Source organism: Girardinichthys multiradiatus, chromosome 2, assembly GCF_021462225.1.
Source record: "Girardinichthys multiradiatus isolate DD_20200921_A chromosome 2, DD_fGirMul_XY1, whole genome shotgun sequence".
Lineage (NCBI taxonomy): Eukaryota > Metazoa > Chordata > Actinopteri > Cyprinodontiformes > Goodeidae > Girardinichthys > Girardinichthys multiradiatus.
In genome coordinates, this window is record NC_061795.1 from 33,719,031 (window position 1) to 33,741,235 (window position 22,205).

The following is a 22,205-nucleotide window of genomic DNA, read 5'->3' on the forward strand; positions in this document are numbered from 1 at the left end:
AGTAATTACCCTTTTTGTTATATTATTATTTAACCACATTTTTGTAAAGGGTTTATTCAACTTCACCTCCTACACCAAGTCTTGCTTACAGCCAGACCTCTAGAATCAAGAAATCACTTAAAATGAATCTGTCTGGCAACATGAATAAATGGACTGAACTGATATAGCACTTTTCCAGACATGACGACCACTCAAAACACTTTACATTAGAGCCACATTCCCCCAATTGCAATTTTATTCATACACAGATCAGTAGGCAACTTGAGGTTAAGTGCCTTGCCCAAGGGCACATTGACATGCAGCAGGAAGAAGCTGGAATCAAACCCACAACTTTTAGATTGCAAGCTGACTATTTGTCACAGTGAGCCACAGTCACCTCAGCAGAGTAGATCTATCTATTAGTCTGTGATGGTTTACAAAGCAATTTCTTAAATTAAGCTTTGGGACTCCAGCAAAAACATGAAACAGTGATGAACCTTCCCAGGAGTGGCCAGCCTACCGAAAATACTAGGCTTTATTTGCCTTATTTAAGGTCAAAGTTCATAAGTCAACAATATGAGACTGGAAGCCATATGAGAGTACCAAGGCCAAACGTACTGCCGACAAACAAGATCACAAAGGCTTGTGTCACATTTGCCAAAAACCATCTTGATGATTCTCAAATGTTTTGGCTAAATATTCTGTGGACTGACAGGAAAAACGTTTAACTTTCTGGAAGTTGTGCATCCAACGGCATCAGGTGTGAAACTAACAGCATCTCAGAACATCATACCTACACTCAAATACGGTGGTGGTAGTATGATGGTCTGGGGCTGCTTTCTAATTCTGAACCTCGACTACTTGCTCTAATTGATGGAACCATGACTTATTCTCTCTAGCAGAAGGTCAGCAGAAGTACAATATTCTGCCATCATTTCATGAACTTTAATTTGAGCACATCTGGTTTAGAGAGCATGACAAGAACCAAAGCAAATCAGTAAGTCCACCTCTGATTTGTTTAAATGAAGGTTTTGGACTGGCCTAGTCCAAACTTAGTTGTTGAAATGGTGTAGCAAGACCTTAAACAGGCCAAAATGTCCTCACTCATTGCCAGTTATTGCAAAAGCTTCATGCCTGACCGGTTATTAGGTTTAGGAGACAGTTTTTTCACACAGGGCCAGGTTGGTTTGGAATGGAATTATCTTTTAAAAAAATTTATATTTTTTATTTAATCAGAAGATCTTTTTCTGATAATAGGAAGTTGATGATCTGAAATCTTTAACTGTGACAAAAAGACAAAAACAAGAAATCTAAAAGGTAAATAGTTTTTTTCACAGCACTGTACTTGCTGTTTACCACTAAAGACTCTACTCAGCCAAGGTAGAAGCAGTCATTCATGAATGTTTGTTTATGTTTTGTTTATGTTTGTTTATGATATTTTTTTTTCTTTAAAACAACATAAACTGTAAACAACACAGAGCTAAAAACATCAGGGCAGTATAATATTATTGTTAATAACCAATACAATAAAACAAGTATTTAAGTTAAACATAAAACAATGTAAGTAGTAATAAATAAAATCTAAACGTGTACTTTGTTAATATTTGACCATTTTATTTTGTGGAAATGTTTTTTTAAAGGTTGAGAAAGTATAATTCAAACACTGTGAACACAATTCATGGTTTTGCCTAAAGAAAGTTACTGAAGCGAAATCTTAACAAATCATATTCATCAAATAATTTGCATCCGTGATGTCAATGAAAACTTGAACACAGACCAAAAGGATCACTGAAGCGCCTAATTCTGATCAGTAAACCCCTGCTACAAGAAAGCCGAAGAAATCATGCAGTGTCGGTGTTTTCAAAACAAATACTGGTTTCAGCGATGTGTCTGGGATGGCAGTGGGTGTACACAACAGAAAATGTCAGCATATTTGGAAACAAAGCAAAACTCATGTAAAACAATAAAAAGTGATTTTGATCTTTTTGAGTGCTTAACATCTATATTCGGCAGCACTGGAAACTGCATGTACAAAGTTTTGTGTAAAATGCTTGGATTATAAAAGCACCACAATATGTTCAACTACAGAAGGATGGCAAATTAAAGAAAAATATTTGCATACAGAGAGAAAATCTGATGATTGCTCAGAACAAAACTGTTCTGGCGAATCAACTCAGTCCGGTGTTGTAATACTTTGACACAGAGGAAGAGTCATCTTCCTGGATGGATGCCTACACCAGTCTAAGCATAAAGGGGGACACTCATTGATCTGGTAGACATAATATGAATCATATCTGTGAAGGTTTTTCAACTTGTGTTTTAATTAATGATCTCTGCCACAATCATAAAGTAAACGAAACAATAAAGGAAACCACTTGTTTTGTGGAGAACTGTGATATTCTCATCCATACTGAAACTTTTTTGCAGGAATCAAAAAAGAAAAAAAACAATCCAGGAAACATCTCTGTTAGAGGAGCAGTTTTCTCTAAAGACTCCCCTGATCTTTTGGGTTGATACTTTCTGATTAGTTGAATATTCAATTTGTTTTCATTTGTCCTTTTTGTTTGTCAACTCATTTTATTTTCCATCACAACTTCTGTTAACATCCGGTTGCACTGGAGGAATACTGACTTAGGATTGCAAACACCACTGAAACTCAGTGATTCATGCAGCTTCAATCAGCTGAGGTCACATTGCATCCCCTGTTTCCTGGAAATGTGAAGCAAACAGTTGGATGTTAACAGATTTTGTAGGTGCACTGCACAGTGGTTGCATAAGACCTCCTAGTTTTGATGCTTTTAAGCTGTTGCTGAACAGGAGCAGCTTTAACACTTCAACAGCACACTGTTGAAGAGGAACAGCACGTGTCAGCAGACTTGTTTTTTCCTTATCTACCAAGTACCTCAGTGAAAATGCAGCAGAACAGTAACATTGAAAGTCCTAAAAAATAGGTTTAAGACTCTCTTGAGCAGTACTTTTCCTATAATTTGTCACCTGTCTGTAGCTGATAGGAAGAACACACTAAGGCACACAACCAAAAGGCCCCGGTCTTGAAGAAATTATGACCTTTGTTGTACTCTTGCCGACCAGAGTTGTCCCTAACACGTTAAACGTTTTGCCACTGGTGGGTGGAGGGAGAGCTGATCTGTATCCCAGCAAAGAAGACTTGATAGCGATGCTTCCACATGATGAAGGCTCCGATTGCACAGACCACCGCCTGGGCTAGGTTCAGCAGGATCTGGAGCAAGTAGTAAAAGGTGAGCGTGCTGGTAATCGCCTCGCAGTCGCTGACCTCCTTGTAGTTAAAGGTGCGAGCTATCGGGTCACTAAGATCCAGCACACACTCGCAGTCCTCTTCAGCTTGCCGGCAGATGAAGCTGCTAGCCTGGGAGTGGTGGTGTCCAGCAAACGCCACAACCAGCACTGAAATGACCAGGCCCGTGGTGCACAGGACAAAATACAGGAGCTAGAGGGGAGCAAAGAAGTAGCTACTGTAAGAAAAAAAAAAATCTCACCCAAAGTTGTAAAACATACTTTGGGACTATAATTGTTGATAAAATAAACTTTGCAGCCAATTGTGAAGCAGTATGTGAAAAGGATCCTTGGTCATGACATTAAAGTAAACCTAAACTTTTATAAAACACAGTCAACAAGGTTGACCAAACCGTAATGACTGTACTTCATCACATTTTTATTGAATCAGTTAGGTCCTTTTCTTTAGTTTGATGGTTTGGTGAGAAAGAAATTCCTTAAATCAGAAAGTTTAAATGGTCGTCTTACTGTATAGCCTCAACTGCATCCAGCATCCTTGTACTGTACACCGAAGGGCAAATATCATATTTTTTGCAGCAAACCAAAGGAAAGAGGTTTTTAAGTCACATCTGGGATAGGGATAGGAAGGGCTATTTACTTTCCCCCACCATAAACAGTCTCTGTATTGGAAACACTTTTGCTAGAGGATTATGAAACAACCGGAATCTAAGATTTAAGGAAGGAACCACCAACCACCATAGTATTTCATTATTTTAACTTGCCTCCATCCACCACATGTGTAGAATTAGCTTGAAGTAATTTCCTAGGTCCAGGCGATATGTTGTAGTGGGAAAACTACCTGCAGACAGACTTTAAGTGTTTGAGTGGCATGACAGATCTCGGAACAACATTTTGACAGCTATATTACTTTAGTGCTGTTTAAGCTTAATGAGTAAAATAAACTGATTATGTGGAGAAACCACATTTAGACTTAAAGAACCACTGAACTGCTAGCTTCCCTAAAGTAGGCGTGTCTCTGTCAGAATAACAACGCTGGTCAGAAGCAGAAATTACATCTATCTTAATGCTGCCAGATTTTTTTTTGTTTTTTTTTTTTATTACAATTTTTGATATTTTGCTTTAAATTCCTACATAGGGTACTGGTTTGTTAAGTCTCCAAGGTACTGCCCATCAGAAAACATTTTCCTGACTTCTCCCTTCCCTCTGGATAAGTTAAATATTTGCTTTATGAACTAAAATTCAGGTTGGGGACTTTGGTATCACTACTTTTGTCTTGGGTGAATATTATGTTATGCAATGAATCTCAATTTTGGCTTTCCAGATATAATAGTCATCACTGACAATTTTGGTAACCCTTTAACTGCTTGCTTGTTTGTAACCTTTGCAGTTTCTAAAGCATGCTTCTCAATCTCAGACACAGAAATGAATATAACTAGAGTGAGCTACAACCGTGGGCACACTTAAAAAGAAGTTGGAGAAAATGATGATGTGTGCCTATTAGGCTAGTATGATGGAGAGTTGTGTGCATTTTTAAAAATGGCTCCCACCCTTTGCAGAAAGAGTGTCAGTCTCTTCACTCCAAACAGGTTTTTAGTAAAAATTCAATTGTACAACAAATCTGCCGCTGTCATTGAGTTAAACCGCACCAGTTTTCACTATCTAAATGATGATGCCTACATCCTGGTTTATACAGGTCCTTCTCAAAAAATTAGCATATTGTGATAAAGTTCATTATTTTCTATAATGTCATGATGAAAATTTAACATTCATATATTTTAGATTCATTGCACACTAACTGAAATATTTCAGGTCTTTTATTGTCTTAATACGGATGATTGTGGCATACAGCTCATGAAAACCCAAAATTCCTATCTCACAAAATTAGCATATTTCATCCGACCAATAAAAGAAAAGTGTTTTTAATACAAAAAACGTCAACCTTCAAATAATCATGTACAGTTATGCACTCAATACTTGGTCGGGAAGCCTTTGGCAGAAATGACTGCTTCAATGCGGCGTGGCATGGAGGCAATCAGCCTGTGGCACTGCTGAGGTCTTATGGAGGCCCAGGATGCTTCGATAGTGGCCTTTAGCTCATCCAGAGTGTTGGGTCTTGAGTCTCTCAACGTTCTCTTCACAATATCCCACAGATTCTCTATGGGGTTCAGGTCAGGAGAGTTGGCAGGCCAATTGAGCACAGTGATACCATGGTCAGTAAACCATTTACCAGTGGTTTTGGCACTGTGAGCAGGTGCCAGGTCATGCTGAAAAATGAAATCTTCATCTCCATAAAGCTTTTCAGCAGATGGAAGCATGAAGTGCTCCAAAATCTCCTGATAGCTAGCTGCATTGACCCTGCCCTTGATAAAACACAGTGGACCAACACCAGCAGCTGACACGGCACCCCAGACCATCACTGACTGTGGGTACTTGACACTGGACTTCTGGCATTTTGGCATTTCCTTCTCCCCAGTCTTCCTCCAGACTCTGGCACCTTGATTTCCGAATGACATGCAGAATTGGCTTTCATCCGAAAAAAGTACTTTGGACCACTGAGCAACAGTCCAGTGCTGCTTCTCTGTAGCCCAGGACTGGGGAATGTGGCACCTGTAGCCCATTTCCTGCACACGCCTGTGCACGGTGGCTCTGGATGTTTCTACTCCAGACTCAGTCCACTGCTTCCGCAGGACCCCCAAGGTCTGGAATTGGCCCTTCTCCACAATCTTCCTCAGGGTCCGGTCACCTCTTCTCGTTGTGCAGCGTTTCTGCCACACTTTTTCCTTCCCACAGACTTCCCACTGAGGTGCCTTGATACAGCACTCTGGGAACAGCCTATTCGTTCAGAAATGTCTTTCTGTGTCTTACCCTCTTGCTTGAGGGTGTCAATAGTGGCCTTCTGGACAGCAGTCAGGTCGGCAGTCTTACCCATGATTGGGGTTTTGAGTGATGAACCAGGCTGGAGTTTTAAAGGCCCCAGGAATCTTTTGCAGGTGTTTAGAGTTAACTTGTTGATTCAGATGATTAGGTTCATAGCTCGTTTAGAGACCCTTTTAATGATATGCTAATTTTGTGAGATAGGAATTTTGGGTTTTCATGAGCTGTATGCCAAAATCATCCGTATTAAGACAATAAAAGACCTGAAATATTTCAGTTAGTGTGCAATGAATCTAAAATATATGAATGTTAAATTTTCATCATTACATTATAGAAAATAATGAACTTTATCACAATATGCTAATTTTTTGAGAAGGACCTGTATATATTTTTAGCTGTATTAGTTTTAAATACTATGAACATCTTTTTGGCTAACATATTTGTTCATGATATTTGGGGTATCTTTTTAATCACATGTCCAAAATCTTTAGTTTTTGTTTTACAATTTAAGTGCCATGTTGTATACTGTGCCGTCCTGCAGAACAAATGGACCTGCTGGTTTAAGTAAAGTAACTTAAACCTGAACCAGTGTCTGGCTTTTGCTTAACTCTGTTGTCTCATGATCACCCCAGTGCCAAAACTGTGGCTTAGAAACAGAAATTTTGGCTCAGTGCCTGCTGAAAAATTCAGTTCAAAGAGATTACCCACAATACTGCAGGGCGAGGTCTGACCCTCAGGGTGGGAGCCCAGCTTTTAGCAAGGACGAGACACGACACACTGCCAGCCACCGTTAATGCACGTCCTGTGTCGGTATTCTGACCTGCAGAGATTGTCTAAAAATACATCTGTAAAATGCGACAGAAGCTTTGAGTGGTTTATGCAATTGCTCAATCTCAATAACACTAAATCTTCCATCTTAATCCATCAGTTATATAACTGGAGCCCTCATTCACCAACACGTTTTAGCCTCCGTTGGGGAATTACGCAAGTGATGAGTAAAGCTTGATTTGTAAGGGTGTTCATGTTAATTTTGCAACAGCACATAAAGGTTTAAGTGGACAGGCTGCATGGATATGAAGGTAAGATGCTGAATCGACTAACGCTGTGTAAAACATCATTAACCGAATCATTTTAAACCATGAAGCAGGTTGGCCCAAAACTGAGGCCCCCAAAATGTTCACACCCCTTGAACTTTATCCCATTTTTGAAACACACAGACAGGAAGTAGGTTATGACTGTAAAGTGGAGGGAAAATAAAAGATGGATTTCTAACATTTCTGAAAAGGTTTGCCACACTTCTTTCTAAATCTGGAAAGTGTGGTGTGCCTGTTGATATCCACAGATCAGGAGGGACAAGTTGTGTGCACAAATCTGGTCTTAATGGAAGAGTGGCAAAAATAAATCATTTTTTGAAAGCCACAAGGTGCCCAATTTACAGTTTTCCATGTATGGGGACACAGCAAACATATGGAGGAAGGTGCTCTGGTCAGTTGAGACCAGAATTCAGCTTCTTATGACCTTCATGTGAAACACTATGTCCGGTACTAAGAGTATCATCATACATGCATACATCATACTACCACAAGCCCTTAACATTGTTAAACATGGTGGTGAATACATCATGAAGTATGGACGCATTTCTTCTCCTGGGACAGGGAGTGTGAAAATCTTATCAGATTATCATTTGTCAAAACATTGAAAACCATATTTTCCCTTCACTTTATAATTATGCGCTACTTCATGTTTTTTATCACATTAAATCTGATTAAAATATGTTGTAGTTTCTGTTTGTAACATGACAAATGTAGAAGAGGGGTATGAATGCTTTTGTAAGACACTGTATGCATCAAATGCATATAAAGGCAGTGCATCAAAAGGACTGTGTGAAACGTCACCGCACAAACATGAATTGAAACAACAAAGCAGGTGGAGTACACACTGCATCAATTGTTCATTTGACTCATGTCTGCATGTTTCAAATCTGCCAAGAAAAAATTAAATAAATAAATAAGCTAGCTGCCCCAAAAGCTATAAATTCTTAAGCAAGAAGGAAAATGATGAAGCTGTTAGAGTAGACAGCATCAATAAATTACAGCACATTTGTTTCAAGGGCCAGAGACAACAGCTCTGATGTTCATATAATTAAAAGTGGAGGGATTTGTTGGTGACACCAGTTCTGAACGATAAATGTTGACAAAAGACACATGCGTGGTCTGGAGAAGTATTTTGCTTTTCCGGATCGTAATGAATAATACAGATGGATCTCTCATTGCGTGACCTTTCTTTATACCACACTCTGCTTTACAAAATGTATGTTGAACAATGCAAATAAGGTTTAATCCTCATAATTTCAGTGATTAAGACCAAATTGAAAAATCTGTGCTAAAGAGCTTTGAATCATCTTTAGATCCTACAATATTTACATGTACAGGGGTTGGACAATGAAACTGAAACACCTGGTTTTAAACCACAATAATTTATTAGTATGGTGTAGGGCCTCCTTTTGCAACCAATACAGCATCAATTCGTCTTGGGAATGACATATACAAGTCCTGCACAGTGGTCAGTAGGATTTTAAGCCATTCTTCTTGCAGGATAGTGGCCAGGTCACTACGTGATACTGGTGGAGGAAAACATTTCCTGACTTGCTCCTCCAAAATACCCCAAAGTGGCTCAATATTTAGATCTGGTGACTGTGCAGGCCATGGGAGATGTTCAACTTCACTTTCATGTTCATCAAACCAATCTTTCACCAGTCTTGCTGTGTGTATTGGTGCATTGTCATCCTGATACACGGCACCACCTTCAGGATACAATGTTTGAACCATTGGATGCACATGGTCCTCAAGAATGGTTCGGTAGTCCTTGGCAGTGACGCGCCCATCTAGCACAAGTATTGGGTCAAGGCATCCCAAACCATCACTGATCCACCCCCATGCTTCACTCTGGGCATGCAACAGTCTGGGTGGTACGCTTCTTTGGAGCTTCTCCACACCATAACTCTCCCGGATGTGGGGAAAACAGTAAAGGTGGACTCATCAGAGAACAATACATGTTTCACATTGTCCACAGCCCAAGATTTGCGCTCCTTGCATCATTGAAACCGACGTTTGGCATTGGCATAAGTGACCAAAGGTTTGACTATAGCAGCCCGGCCGTGTATATTGACCCTGTGGAGCTCCCGACGGACAGCTCTGGTGGAAACAGAAGAGTTGAGGTGCATATTTAATTCTGCCGTGATTTGGGCAGCCGTGGTTTTATGTTTTTTGGATACAATCCGGGTTAGCACCCAAACATCCCTTTCAGACAGCTTCCTCTTGTGTCCACAGTTAATCCTGTTGGATGTGGTTCGTCCTTCTTGGTGGTATGCTGACATTACCCTGGATACCGTGGCTCTTGATACATCACAAAGACTTGCTGTCTTGGTCACTGATGCGCCAGCAAGACGTGCACCAACAATTTGTCCTCTTTTGAACTCTGGTATGTCACCATAATGTTGTGTGCATTTCAATATTTTGAGCAAAACTGTGCTCTTACCCTGCTAATTGAACCTTCACACTCTTACTGGTGCAATGTGCAATCAATGAAGACTGGCTACCAGGCTGGTCCAATTTAGCCATGAAACCTCCCACACTAAAATGACAGGTGTTTCAGTTTCATTGTCCAATCCCTGTGTATACATGGTGTACACGAGGGAGACCAACAAACAGAAAACAAAACAGTGGACTGATTTTAATTGCTTTGAAATTTCAGCTGAATGCATTGTTTGGCTAATTAAGCTGTACAATCAAGTCGCATTAACAAAAGGGCTCTTCTACTCATAGGAATCCCTGTGGAGCACTTTCATACAGGAATACTGTTACATTCTTTGCTCTCCTACAATCTGTGGGAGTGGGTAAAACAATGTTCTTTGCACAGATCAGCTGACTGAGATTAAAAAAAGAAAACACCTCATCAGACCCTTCTGTTTCTACAACTGACTTCCTCCAGTCCCTTGTTCATGCATGCAGTGTATTTTACTTTAAATCTGATAGGTGGCCTGCAAACTCACCCTGACAATGAACTGCGTAGATGTTCGCTCATCTGGCTGGTAGGTGATGCAGTAGAGGAAGAACCCAACGATGGAAACTAAACAAAGCTGCAACAAGGAAATTAATTAGATTTCCAAACCACTAAGAAAACACTTAGGGTGTGGTTAACCATTTCAACCATGTTAAGGTCTTTAATATGTTGTTCTTTACTGATGCCTCTTTACTGGCATGCAAACATGATTCATAAATATATTGGATGAAACTATTTATTATGGAAGTAGAATGTTATAGCAGAATGCTAATATTTATTGGACTAGGAAGTGATTGGAATGATGTTGCTGGAAAAGGGGTGGGTTAAAAATAGGTTTTTACTTCTACCTGCTCTTTGAACCAAATATTTTTTATACTCTACTGATGTTTTTCCCTTTGTTTAGTTTTTTTTATTTTCCTTTGTAATTTAGTTTTTCCTTTTGTTATATGCTAAATAAATTCAATTACATTTGTTCTTGCCATCATATTTTGCATTATAGGCAAAACACAAATCCTGTCTAATTTGTGTCTTAATATTGCATGGTTCAGCAGTAACCAGCTTTCTGATTTCATTACTTGGCATTCTCCTCTCCTCTCTCTGAGACACACACACACATAGACATACAGACTCACACTCAATCTCCTCAGTGCAATTGGAGTCTTGTGACCAACGTGCAGCATCTTATTTTAATGTTTTTCCCAGGTTCTTAAGCACCCAGGATTCTCTGGAAAGTTCTTGATGACCTCAATGTTTTTCGCTTGGTTGAATCTCGTGAGGATCTAACTCGGGATGTTGGTGTTAAGGGATGTTTTCAAGAACCGATGGCATCTGTATTAGACTGAATTACAGGACCAAACAGGAAAAACATGTTTGTGTGACTTGAGGCCTTATGTAAATGGGACCTTTTTAAACACTTATGACTTTTTCACATTTTGTCCCGTTAAAGCCACAGACTTGTTTTGTGTTTTCATGGGACCTTATGTGTTAAATAAAAACAAAGCAGCACATAACATAAAAAATGCTAATGCAGACCCCACCTAAAAGTAAAGGTTAGATGGAAAAAGGAAAAAGTGGGAACTTAGATGATATTTGGCTAGAGTTCAGGGTGGCTTTCCAAGACGAGTCTGAACCCCCCCCCCCCCCCCCCCCTGTTAGTATTGTTGTAAAACAACGATAACTGGAGGTGAAAGACCAGGAGGTGGATTTGAGGTTTCAATGTCAAGATACTATTTGAATAAGAACCTTTTGTACTGAGGCTTAAAGGTCTGAGCTGTCTTATTATTATAGAAGTCCAAAAAAATGTAAAAGTGTGTCGAACATGTTTTACAGCAGCCAGTCTCCTGCTGTGTCTCTACCTGCTCTGAATATCAACCGAATGAAGTTTTCACCCATTCCCTTTCACAAAATAGCTCAGATTCTCAACTGGACTTGATCCTGGACATTGGACATTGACTGGGCCATTGTGACACATGGATATCGAAACCATTCCATTGTGGCTCTGGCTGTACAGTGAGGAGAACAAGTGTTTGATACAGATTGCAGGTTTTCCCACTTGCAAAGCATGTAGAATAAATTTTTATCATAGCTACTCTTCGACTGTTAGTGACAGAATCTAAAACAAAAATCCAGAAAATCATATTGTGTGATTTTTAAGTAATTAATTTGCATTTTATTGCATGACATAAGTATTTGATATACCAGAAAAACCAAACTTAATAGTTGTTACAGAAACCTTTGTTCGCAATTACAGGTATCAGACGTTTCTTGTAGGTCTTGACGAGGTTTGCACACACACTGCAGCAGGGATTTTGGACCACTCCTCCATACAGATCTTCTCCAGATCTTTCAGGTTTCAGGACTGTTGCCGGGCAATACGGACTTGTCATGACCTTCTCCCATTCCTCCTTTGGATCATTCAGAAGATCATTGGCAAACTGCATATGGGCCTGGACCTGCGTGGCACGAGCAGGGGGATGGCTATTTTCCTGTAGTCCATCCCAGCCTTATGCAGGTCTACTATTTTACCCCTGATGTCCTCACACAGTGCTCTGGTGTTGGCCATTGTGGAGAGGTTGGTGTTTGTTGGATTGAGTGTGTGGACAGGTGTCTTTTACACAGATAACGAGTTCAAACAGGTGCAGTTAATACTGGTAATGAGTGGAGAACAGAAGGGCTTCTTAAAGAGGAACTAACAGGCCTGTGAGAGCCAGGATTCTTACTGGTTGTTAGGTGATCAAATACTTATCATGCATTATATGCTAATTAATTACTTCAAAATCACACAATGTGATTTTCTGGATTTTTGTTTTAGATTCTGTCACTCACAGTTGAAGAGTACCTTTGATAAAAATTAAAGATTCTACATGCTTTGCAAGTGGGAAAACCTGCAAAATCGGCAGTACTTGTTCTCCTCACTGTATGTTTAGGGTTGTTGTCCTGCTGAAAGACAAACCTTTGCCCAAGCCTCAAGTCTTTTGCAGCCTTCTTCCAGGAATGTTCTGCATTGAGATCCATCCATCTTCCCATGAACTCTGAGCAGCTCACCTGTCACCAATGAAGAAAGCACCCCGACGTGCTTTGGCGGTAGTATTATGTACAACCACAAGCATGATCCTACTACCACTGTTTCACTGTAGAAATGGTGTGTTCACTTAATTTTAATGTACTTATTATGGAAAGAACAGAACTTTTTGAGATGTCCAAAGCTTGAGGTATTGTTTTATAACATAACCTTGCTTCAAGCTTCTCCACAACTTTATCCCTAATACTGCTTGTTCACCAAAGTCCTTTAATAAACCTCTTAGATGACTTTTCAATGGTTGCAATGGCTTTTTATTTATTTATTAGGGTATCAGAGTAAAGGGGGCTAAATACAATCATACACACAACATTTTTCAGATTCCTTATTTTACTGTGTAAAGAATTTTTGAAAATTGTGTGTCTTTTTTTCTTCCTCTTGCCCTTTGTGCTAGTGCTATTAAAAACAGCAATGCTATGAATCTGAATGCTCTTAACAGTTAAGAAGTATATTTTTAATCTTTAGATTAATCTTTAAATAAATAAAAAAACTTGCTCTAGATATTTTAGACAAGACACAAATACACTTATGCATGGTGTAAAGGAAATGCATTCATGTTTGAGTTTGGGACAAGGCAGATGAAGGAATGGAGATGTAGGCATACCAAATAACTACACGGTTTCTCAGGCTACTAATCTGTTCATGAGGTGAACTGAAAGACGGCATGCTGGGATTGGATGTTTTGGCTCGTCTCCTAAGATTCTTAAAGCTTCTTGAACTTCCAACATAAACAGACCATGCAGAATCATGCAACTGAGAGGGATCAGAGGCTCATGTGTATTCATTCAGATGGAGGTTTATTTGAATGTGATATATATGATCACCCTGCCTAAGGTGTTGGGAGACACTGTTGCCATGCACTGTGGGTCATGCAGCAATACAAGTTATGGAAGATTCACGTTCCATGCAAACAACTAGCTAATGGAAGAGGGTGCAGTCATAGCTTACAATGATCCCAGCCCAGTGTGGAGTCTCCCTGGCTGTGAGTGAGTGGCTGATGGCCAACATGAGGAAGGCAACGGCTGTGACAGCCACCCCTAGCAGCAGCTGCAACAGGGCGACGAGCAGAGGGAAACGACAGACTCTGCATCTTTTACTGTCCTCTTGTGCTGGGCTGACATCTCTATTCTTCTGGCTCTGCTTCTTGTCTGAGGAACCTTTCTGGCCCTGTCCCATTTTTTTCTCCTGCCTTCAGACTCTTTCCCTGTTTGTCTCTGAGACTTTTTTATGTTAACAGTGTTTGGGGTGGATCTGTCTCTCTGTTGCCTCCCCTCCCTTCCTTTCCCTTCCCTTCCCTTCCCCTCCCTGCCTGCCTTTACCAAGCCCAGCTCAGCTGCTATTTGAAAACAGAGAAGGCTCTGAACTAATATGGAAAACATTTGGGCTGGATTCCTACAGCAGCTCCAATGCCACATATAGAGCAAGCAACAAGCATGAGGAAAAAAAGAAGAGGAGGGAAGGGGAGGCGGCGAGACACAAAGGGGGCTTCCAACACGCGACACAGAGGGGGTTTCTCAGGGTAACACAGGGAAAGTATAGAAGGAAATCAGCAGGTATGAGTTAATAAAAAGCCAACAGAGGAAGAGAGAGGAGATCACACTTGGTTAGAGAGCAGGAGTGACTGTATCACTCTTTGTGTCAGGCTGTTACACAAGAGCCATATGCTACCAGCCAGAAAACAGTCACATGACTAACAGGAAGAAGTAATGTGATCACCAGGCATGTGAGGGCATTACAGGGGCTCAGAAACAAACACCTAAATGTGCAAATCAGCAGTGTCACTGATGTAAGAGCTCCATAGGTTGGTTTTTAAATTCCTGCCATTTACTGCAGAATGTTTTATTAGAATGATGTGAGAAACAGTGACTGAGAGATTAATAAAGAAGCACAGAGCAAAGCACGTGTTTGTGCACGCAGCTGGGCCGCTGCCATGGTTACTGACAACGCAGTCCAGGAGGACAACCCTGCAGCTGCATACAGTAACAAGCCGCACACACTCCACTCTCCATAAACAGATCTCCACGTTTACACAGAGCAAGCATAACATTATGACCACTGACAGACTGATGAAATGCACTAAATTGATTATTTTGTCAATATGGCACCTGTTAGTGGGTGGGACATCTTACGCACCAAGGGAATATTTACTTTCAAAGTTGATGTGTTCGAGGTGGAAAAATGGGCAAGCGTAAGGATTTTAGCCAGTTTGACAAGGCGGTGTTCTTTTGTGGGGTGTTCTGGGTCTGCAGTGGTCAGCATATATCAAATGTGGTCCAAATAAGGAACAGTGGTGAACATGGTCCAGCTCACGCTGCTGAATAAGTAAATGAGAGTCCAGTACACATTGCATCAAAGCTTAAATAAATGATAGCTATAATGGAGTTTTAGAGTTGTATTTTTGTTACTTTATACATTAATGGGGGATATGTAAAAGTGTTTCACTATGAGTCCAAAAAATGACAATCATAACAAACTGAATCTTGTCTTGCCTCTGAATTCAGCCATAAAACATCATGCAAATGCATTCACACTTTGATAAACTAGAACAGCACTGAGAATTTATTTCGATAAACAAATTCCAAAAGTGATTCTCATCTATTATATTTACGCGGAGTGACATATTTCAAGCTTTTAGTTCTTATTTTTATGATTATAGCAAATGAAAACACAAAATTCCATTTCTCAGAAAATGTATATATTACACAAGACAGACCGACAGCCAGCAGGCTCAACCAGTCTAATATCATAGGAACATAGATGTTGTTCGGCTGAACAAAACAGCAGTATAGGATTATAACTTCACTGAAAACCCAAACTAACCCTGATTATTTCCCGCAGGCTGATCACTTCCACGCCACACTAATGCAGTCATTAATGCAAAAGTACCCTTGACTAAGTACAAATATTAGACATACTTTTTAGTAGGCTAGCATTTCTTAAATAAACTTGGGGTTTCATTAGCTGGAGGCCCAAATCATCAAAATTACAGACTTGACAACCCTATTTGTAACAAATCTCTGTGATGTCATTTTAACCGTTGGCATTAAATTACTGAAAGGAGTGAACTTTTCAATGATATTGTAATTAATTAAGATGCACCAGCCAGGCCAGGCCACTGGAAATGCCCAGACGATTATAGGAATGGCCAATCTCACATTGCACAGACCAGTTATGTACCCATGCTGGTCATAATGTTCTTTCTCAACATACTTTGTTTTTTCGTTTTCTGTTTTTTGACTTTCTTTACTCCTTAAGCCACTTTTTAAATTTACTCCAAAAGTAAGGTGTTTGTTTCTTTCTGCATTTGCAAACTTCAATCTGTCTCTTTAATGGCTTCTTCTATGCTGAGTGGCTTTTGAAGTCCATGTTGGTACAGGACGCATTTCACCATAATGACACTGTATCAACAACTTCAGTCAGCATCTGTACCATGTCTTTTGCTTTCATTCTGGGGTTATTTCACATCAAAAGATGTTCATGTCTGGGACACCGAACCTGTTTCCTTCCTGAACAGTATGGGCACTGGACATTTCCATGCTGGTTATGCTTGATCATAACTGTTTAAACAGATTAATGTGACACCATCTGAAAATTGTCCCCAAGAATTAAACAGAGTTCTGGAGGATAGCCGTTCTCTTCCTGATATATTACCTAATTTCATACCCACAGATGTGTCTCCATAACCCGAATTTCAGATGCTTACAAATCCCTGACATTATCATCTGGACGTCTCCAAACTGTAATAATCTTTGTGTTTGTAAACTTCTGAATGTAAAAAACCTAAAAACAAATATCATTCTGCAGAAATAATTGTGGAAATCCTAAGTGACCTAAAACAGGAGAAGTCTGATTTATTTCAGCCAATAAATGTTATGTCTTTTATGTAAATGTTCTGGTTTAAAAGTGTATATTTTGATTAGAATTTTACCAATATATATATTATTAATATAATAACGTAACACTATCGATATTTAGGTAAATAGATTTTGTCAAACGCATCTAATAAACAGTTCAGATAGTGGGTATTATTCCTTGATTCGGACTTTAAGGTGTTCTCAAATTAAAACATCCCAACGATCAGTTCATAAATCAGTAGAGTTAACCCGAGATGTAAAGTTGTAGCAGACTGTAGTACTGAGAGGAAAATAAGGCAAAAGAATCATTTGACCCGCTTCCAAAAGCTCCCGCTCTCACCTGCATTCATGCACTGTGCGCATGAATCACGTTTCAGCAGCGACCCAGGTCGTAACGGTGTGCACCGGATCGCTGCAGGATGAGCGACACAGTTAGCTGCCTCTGTATTCCTCTCTCTCTCTCTCTCACACACACACACACACACACACACACACACACACACACACACACACACACACGGTGTAGTAATTGCTGGACTTTGCGCTGGTGCAGCCTACACGTGAGACGGAAGCTGTTCCCAGCCAGCGGCGCGCGTGCGCCCTGACAGCCGAGCAGAGCGCTTTTTTTGCAAAGTGGCAGCTCCGGCTTCTCTCTCCAGACATCAGTCTGAACCGCAGCTCCACCGGAGGACACACTCTGCGCACCATCTCCCGCATCCGCCCGAGTTTGAGCCGCACAGCAACAAAACACTTCCCCCTCCCCACCTCCACCAAAAATAGAAAAGAGAAGCTCAGAGCCAGTTCAGCGTTTGCAGAGGAGGGATGGATGAAAGAATACCGCACTTACAGGACAGGCAGTTCATGGAGCACGCAGATTTTCTCGGGTAAGAATCGCTTTTGGCAAACTCTGCCAAACTAATTGAAAAAATCGATACAACCTGTTTAATTGTGGTAATATCCTTTATACTTCAGGATGGATTTCCCTCCGCTCTACATGTGCAAATCTAAACGAGGCATAAAGCGTGAGGACGGCGGGAAGGTGCGCGCTGTTTTATTATACCAGCCATGATTTTAAAGTTACAATTAACCATTACAAAGCAGTATAACCTATGGAAGGCAGTAGCATTATAACTTCATGGCTATATTTCTGTCAGCAGGACGCATACAAGTTACCGCACCGGCTCATAGAGAAGAAGAGGAGAGACAGAATTAACGAATGTATTGGCCAGCTGAAGGATCTGCTGCCCGAACATCTGAAGCTCTCGGTGAGAACAGGACGCTCCATTAATAAAAGTTTTGAGGCACTCCAGAAATTGCGGACTCAAGTAACATTATTTATTTCCAACAGACGCTCGGGCACTTGGAGAAAGCGGTGGTGCTGGAGTTAACGCTGAAGCATCTGAACGCACTGACCGCTGTCACCGAGCAGCAGCACCAGAAGATCATCGCCTTGCAGAATGGTAAGAGACGCATGTCAGTGGCTATAGGTTGGAAACTTTTAAAGATACGCTGGATATTCTGGAAGAACAATCTGCTTAATCAGCTAATTTAAGCAACTTTCTGAGCTTGAAAACCAAGATGAAACTTGAGAAAAGTCTTAATGTGGCACATCCTAAATGATCTGACGCTGTCAACTTTTTTTCTCGCAGGAGACCGCTCAATGAGACCCCCCGTCCACGCTGATCTGGATGCGTTCCACTCAGGGTTCCAGACCTGCGCCAAAGAGGTCCTGCAGTACCTGAGCCAAGCTGAGAACTGGACCGCCAGAGAAAAGAAATGCGCGCAGCTGATCAACCATCTCCACAAGGTGCTGGCGCAGTTCCAGCCCGACGCACCGCGGGTCCAGCATCAGCTGCCCGCCGGAGACACGCAGGACGCGCACAAGTCCGACGTTCAAGCCAACTGCGTCCCGGTCATCCAGAGGACCCAGGGCGGGGAGCTTAACGAGAACGATACAGACACAGACAGTGGATATGGTGGGGAGGCGGAAAAGAGCGACAGGAAAGACAAAGAGTGTGAGCGCAACAAAGCGGTGAAGATCAAGCAAGAGTTTGGAGATAACAGAGCGGCCAAAAAAACTAAGATGTGCTGGTCTGGGAACGGGGATCCGTCCAGACCAGATGTGGCGTTTATGAACTCTCTGATGGGAATAAGCAGTGTGGGACAGCAGACACCGATTTGCATGCCTTTCTACTTCATCAACCCGTCAGCTGCGGCGTCCTATATGCCTTTTTTCGACAAAAGCAACATTGAAAAGTACATGTACCCCGCGGCGGCCGCCCTTGCGTCCCCGTTCCCCTGGCTGTACCCTGCACATGCGTCAGCAGCGGCGGCCGCGGCAGCTGCTGCCGCTTTTCCCGGCCTGTCTGCTCACTTTGGAGCCAATGCTCATCCGAAAGACTCCCAGCTTCAGGACGACAGCGGGTCACGCGAGACCGAGGCGAGCTCACCTGAGGAGCGCGAGGAAACTCCCGCGAGTGACAACGAAGAGGGTGACGTAGATGACGCGTCCCCAGACAGCAACAACAGCCCACAGGAGCAGTTTTTTGCATGTCAGAAGAGCTAATAAGTCTGTGTACCTCTCTGATTTTCTGTATTTGCATATTTTGTTATTTAGCCTAGTTTTAAAACGAGGAGGTTGTCATGTGTACAATATCTTGTGGCAGCAGGGGACAAGAGTATGGAAGCCCATTTCTGCCATTTGAAAGTATAAAATGGAACACGTTTTGACATAAATATGAGATGAAACGTCATAGTTAAGAGTGCGAAATATTCACACTTCAGACTTTGATATATCTTACTTATGGTTTTCATTTCAATAAACATACCATACAAAGTCATAATTATAACTTAAAGTAATAATTTTAACATTTGTAGTCACAATTTTGATGTTTCAAGTCCACCTTTTCACTGCGAGTGTTATAACTTTCTGTGTTATGTTTATGAAATGCAAAGTTAACCTATTGACTTTGAAATTCATAATTATGAGACAAACTCATAATTTGGACTTTCAAAGTAACAAATATAACTTTCAGTCTTATAAATATAAAAGACAGACATAATTTACACTTTCAAAGTTGAAATTATGAATTGCTAAGTTAAACCTTTGATTTTAGAAGTTCTAATTATAAAACAAATTTGTAGTTTTGAGTTTTAAGGTCATAATTATAACCTTTTAATGTATAATTTTACTAAGGAATCTGAATGTTGATTTTGAAAGTCACAAATATATTTAAAGTAAAAATTTTAACTGAGTTCCAATATTATGATATAGTCATAATTTTGACTTTAAAGTTCTAATTTTGATTTAAAAGTTATAGTTATGAAATCTGTTCATGATTTTGATTTGTGACATACAAAATCCAAATTTCTGAATTTCAGTGATAATTTCTTGTTTCAAAATCATAACAGACATAACATGACAATAACAGTTAAAATTACGACTTTGACAGTAAAGTGATGACTTTCATAATTAAAATGATGACTCTGAAACTCTCAACCATGGCCAAAATCACAATTATGACCATATCTCATTTTTCTAAAAGTGGCGGGACTGGGCTTCCATACAGTGTTATTTTGTGTGCCTTTTGCACTTCTGCTTGTTTTAAACAATCTGAATGACTATCGACAATGATTGACACTTCACAGCTGTGTTGTGCTGCAGTTACTTTTTTTTTTTTTTTTTTTTTTTAATCCTCTTTGATAAAATATGTTGATGCCAAAACTCTAAGAAACCAACACAGCAGTGTGCAATGTCCCAACCAATGATATCCCTCATATGTGCATGGGTGCTTTCAGAAAGTTTTGAACAGGGTGGGTGGGGGGGGGGAGGGGGGGGGGGGGGGGGGGGGGGGGGGGCACTAATAATCTTGGGTTGACACTAAAACCAAAAGAGAGAAGAAGACTTTGAGAAGTTTAATTTATGGATGTTGCTATGGCGAAATACAAAAACCCATCTGTGAAGTTATATAATACCAAAAATCAGCTGATAACTGTAAGCTTGCCCATTCCTCTCTTAAATTCATTCATAACAATAGACAGACTGTTGGGCTAGCAAATTTGTAGCAGTGGCCATTGCCCCCCTGGGCTCCCCCCTTGGTGGCACCCATGCAGATGTGGCAGCTAAAACTGACCTCTCCTTATAAATAACAACCAGACAGACTCTGGCTGTAAATATTAGCCTGAAGTGTAAATGTGAGCTATGGTGGCATGGAGAAGGAGTGTAGTCCTCATTACCTCACTCCAACTTTGCAAGGGGCTGGTTGGGAGGAAAACTAACTGGCTCCTCTTAAAAGGTACTGAGTGGTTTCCAACATGCACACCATATGACCATTAAATAAGACAGATCAGTTTTAATAATCAAACGTTTGTTATGGGAAAAGGAAAACATGTTGAGCCTGATTTCTTTACTACCATTTTAATGTTTCTTTTGAATGCCAGTGCTGTTGATAAAAGACAACAAATCTGTCAGAATAACTGGAAGAGACTCTCAGAAAGGGGTTTCTTGACCGGAACATTGTAGAACCTCCTGTACATCCAGGAAACATTGTAGGATAGCACCTTATAGATCTTTGAATGTACCTGTATTTTCCCAAGTTTCCATGTAGGATGAGACGTTAAGTGCACTTCTTTCTGCTTTTAATCCCTCCTAAGCAGTCATATTATCATTCAGAAAGTTGATCACTGTGGCTCTCCGTTGTGTTTAGATTTCTCTTTAAAAAGATCCAAGTTGGTTTTGTATTCATTTCATGTTGTAAAGTGCTGGCTGATTATTTTACCCAGTGTTTATTTCAAGGTATTTCATATGTAAATGATATTTGGAAAAGCTTCTCTCTGCTACACTTCAGGCAATCATTTGGTAAAGCTGACATAGCTGGGAGAAAAACTGTGGTCATTGCCATGTTAAGAACTTTTACTGCTCCGCTTTTCTTTTCTGACCAATTCCTGCAAGTGTAATGTCCTGTTTTTTTAAGTTTCATGTGTGACTGAGGAGGCACAAACTTCATTGTGCTTTGCAAACATTTCAATGCTTTTGTAGTTTTTGCTCTGTTGGTTTTGCCTCGAAGCTCTTATCAACTCTACAAAGTGGCATGTGTATTTCTTTGTATATAGTTTTTTGCAAATATACCATTAAGTATACATGTTTCGTCAATGTTGTAGAGGTCTCTAGATTTCGTCTTTTTTTAAAGATTTACCTGAGCAACAGTTGCACATTTCGTTGCCGCTTTACACGTATGCTGTTCTAAATTATTGCTGATGAGTTGTAAAATAAATATCAAAAATGGAACTTTGCCAGTGTCGTCTTCTACTTGTCTCTGATTTCTTCATAGTCTTACAGGTAAAACAACTTCATACCAACGGACACTGAGGAGTTTTGTGTTCTGTGTTGTTAATCTGTCCTAAATGAACAATCATGCTGGACGTTCAGCAGACAAAATGTGTTTGAACAATCAGCTCCCAGCAGAAGAATGTACAATAAGCCAAAGCTTTAAACAAATGTCATGTGATTAAAGGCTGATGGAGAAAGGTTACAGTCGGTGTGTGCAGTCTGATGGAAAAACAAGAGGCCTCCTCCCAGCATGTCA

At 40.4% G+C, this 22,205-nt stretch overlaps 2 protein-coding genes across 3 annotated transcripts; one reads left to right on the forward strand and one right to left on the reverse strand.

Moving 5' to 3' along the window:
- Positions 1–1,571: 1,571 nt before the first annotated feature.
- On the reverse strand, positions 1,572–14,033 carry sspn (sarcospan (Kras oncogene-associated gene)). Of its 2 annotated transcripts, XM_047381497.1 has the most exons (3): positions 13,715–14,031; positions 10,178–10,264; positions 1,572–3,445 (listed from the first exon to the last, which is right to left on the reverse strand). In XM_047381497.1, the coding sequence occupies exons 1-3, from the start codon at positions 13,940–13,942 to the stop codon at positions 3,086–3,088; spliced, it is 675 nt and encodes a 224-aa protein (XP_047237453.1). In that variant the 5' UTR covers positions 13,943–14,031; the 3' UTR covers positions 1,572–3,085. The 2 variants fall into 2 exon arrangements, with proteins under 2 accessions (XP_047237453.1, XP_047237461.1); XM_047381505.1 differs by lacking the exon at positions 10,178–10,264 and having other exon boundaries at positions 13,715–14,033.
- Positions 14,034–17,157: 3,124 nt separating this feature from the next.
- bhlhe41 (basic helix-loop-helix family, member e41) lies at positions 17,158–20,428 on the forward strand. Its single transcript, XM_047381183.1, has 5 exons — positions 17,158–17,504; positions 17,593–17,659; positions 17,778–17,885; positions 17,969–18,080; positions 18,270–20,428. Exons 1-5 carry the CDS (start codon positions 17,443–17,445, stop codon positions 19,184–19,186), a joined length of 1,266 nt encoding a protein of 421 aa, XP_047237139.1. The 5' UTR covers positions 17,158–17,442; the 3' UTR covers positions 19,187–20,428.
- Positions 20,429–22,205: the final 1,777 nt, after the last annotated feature.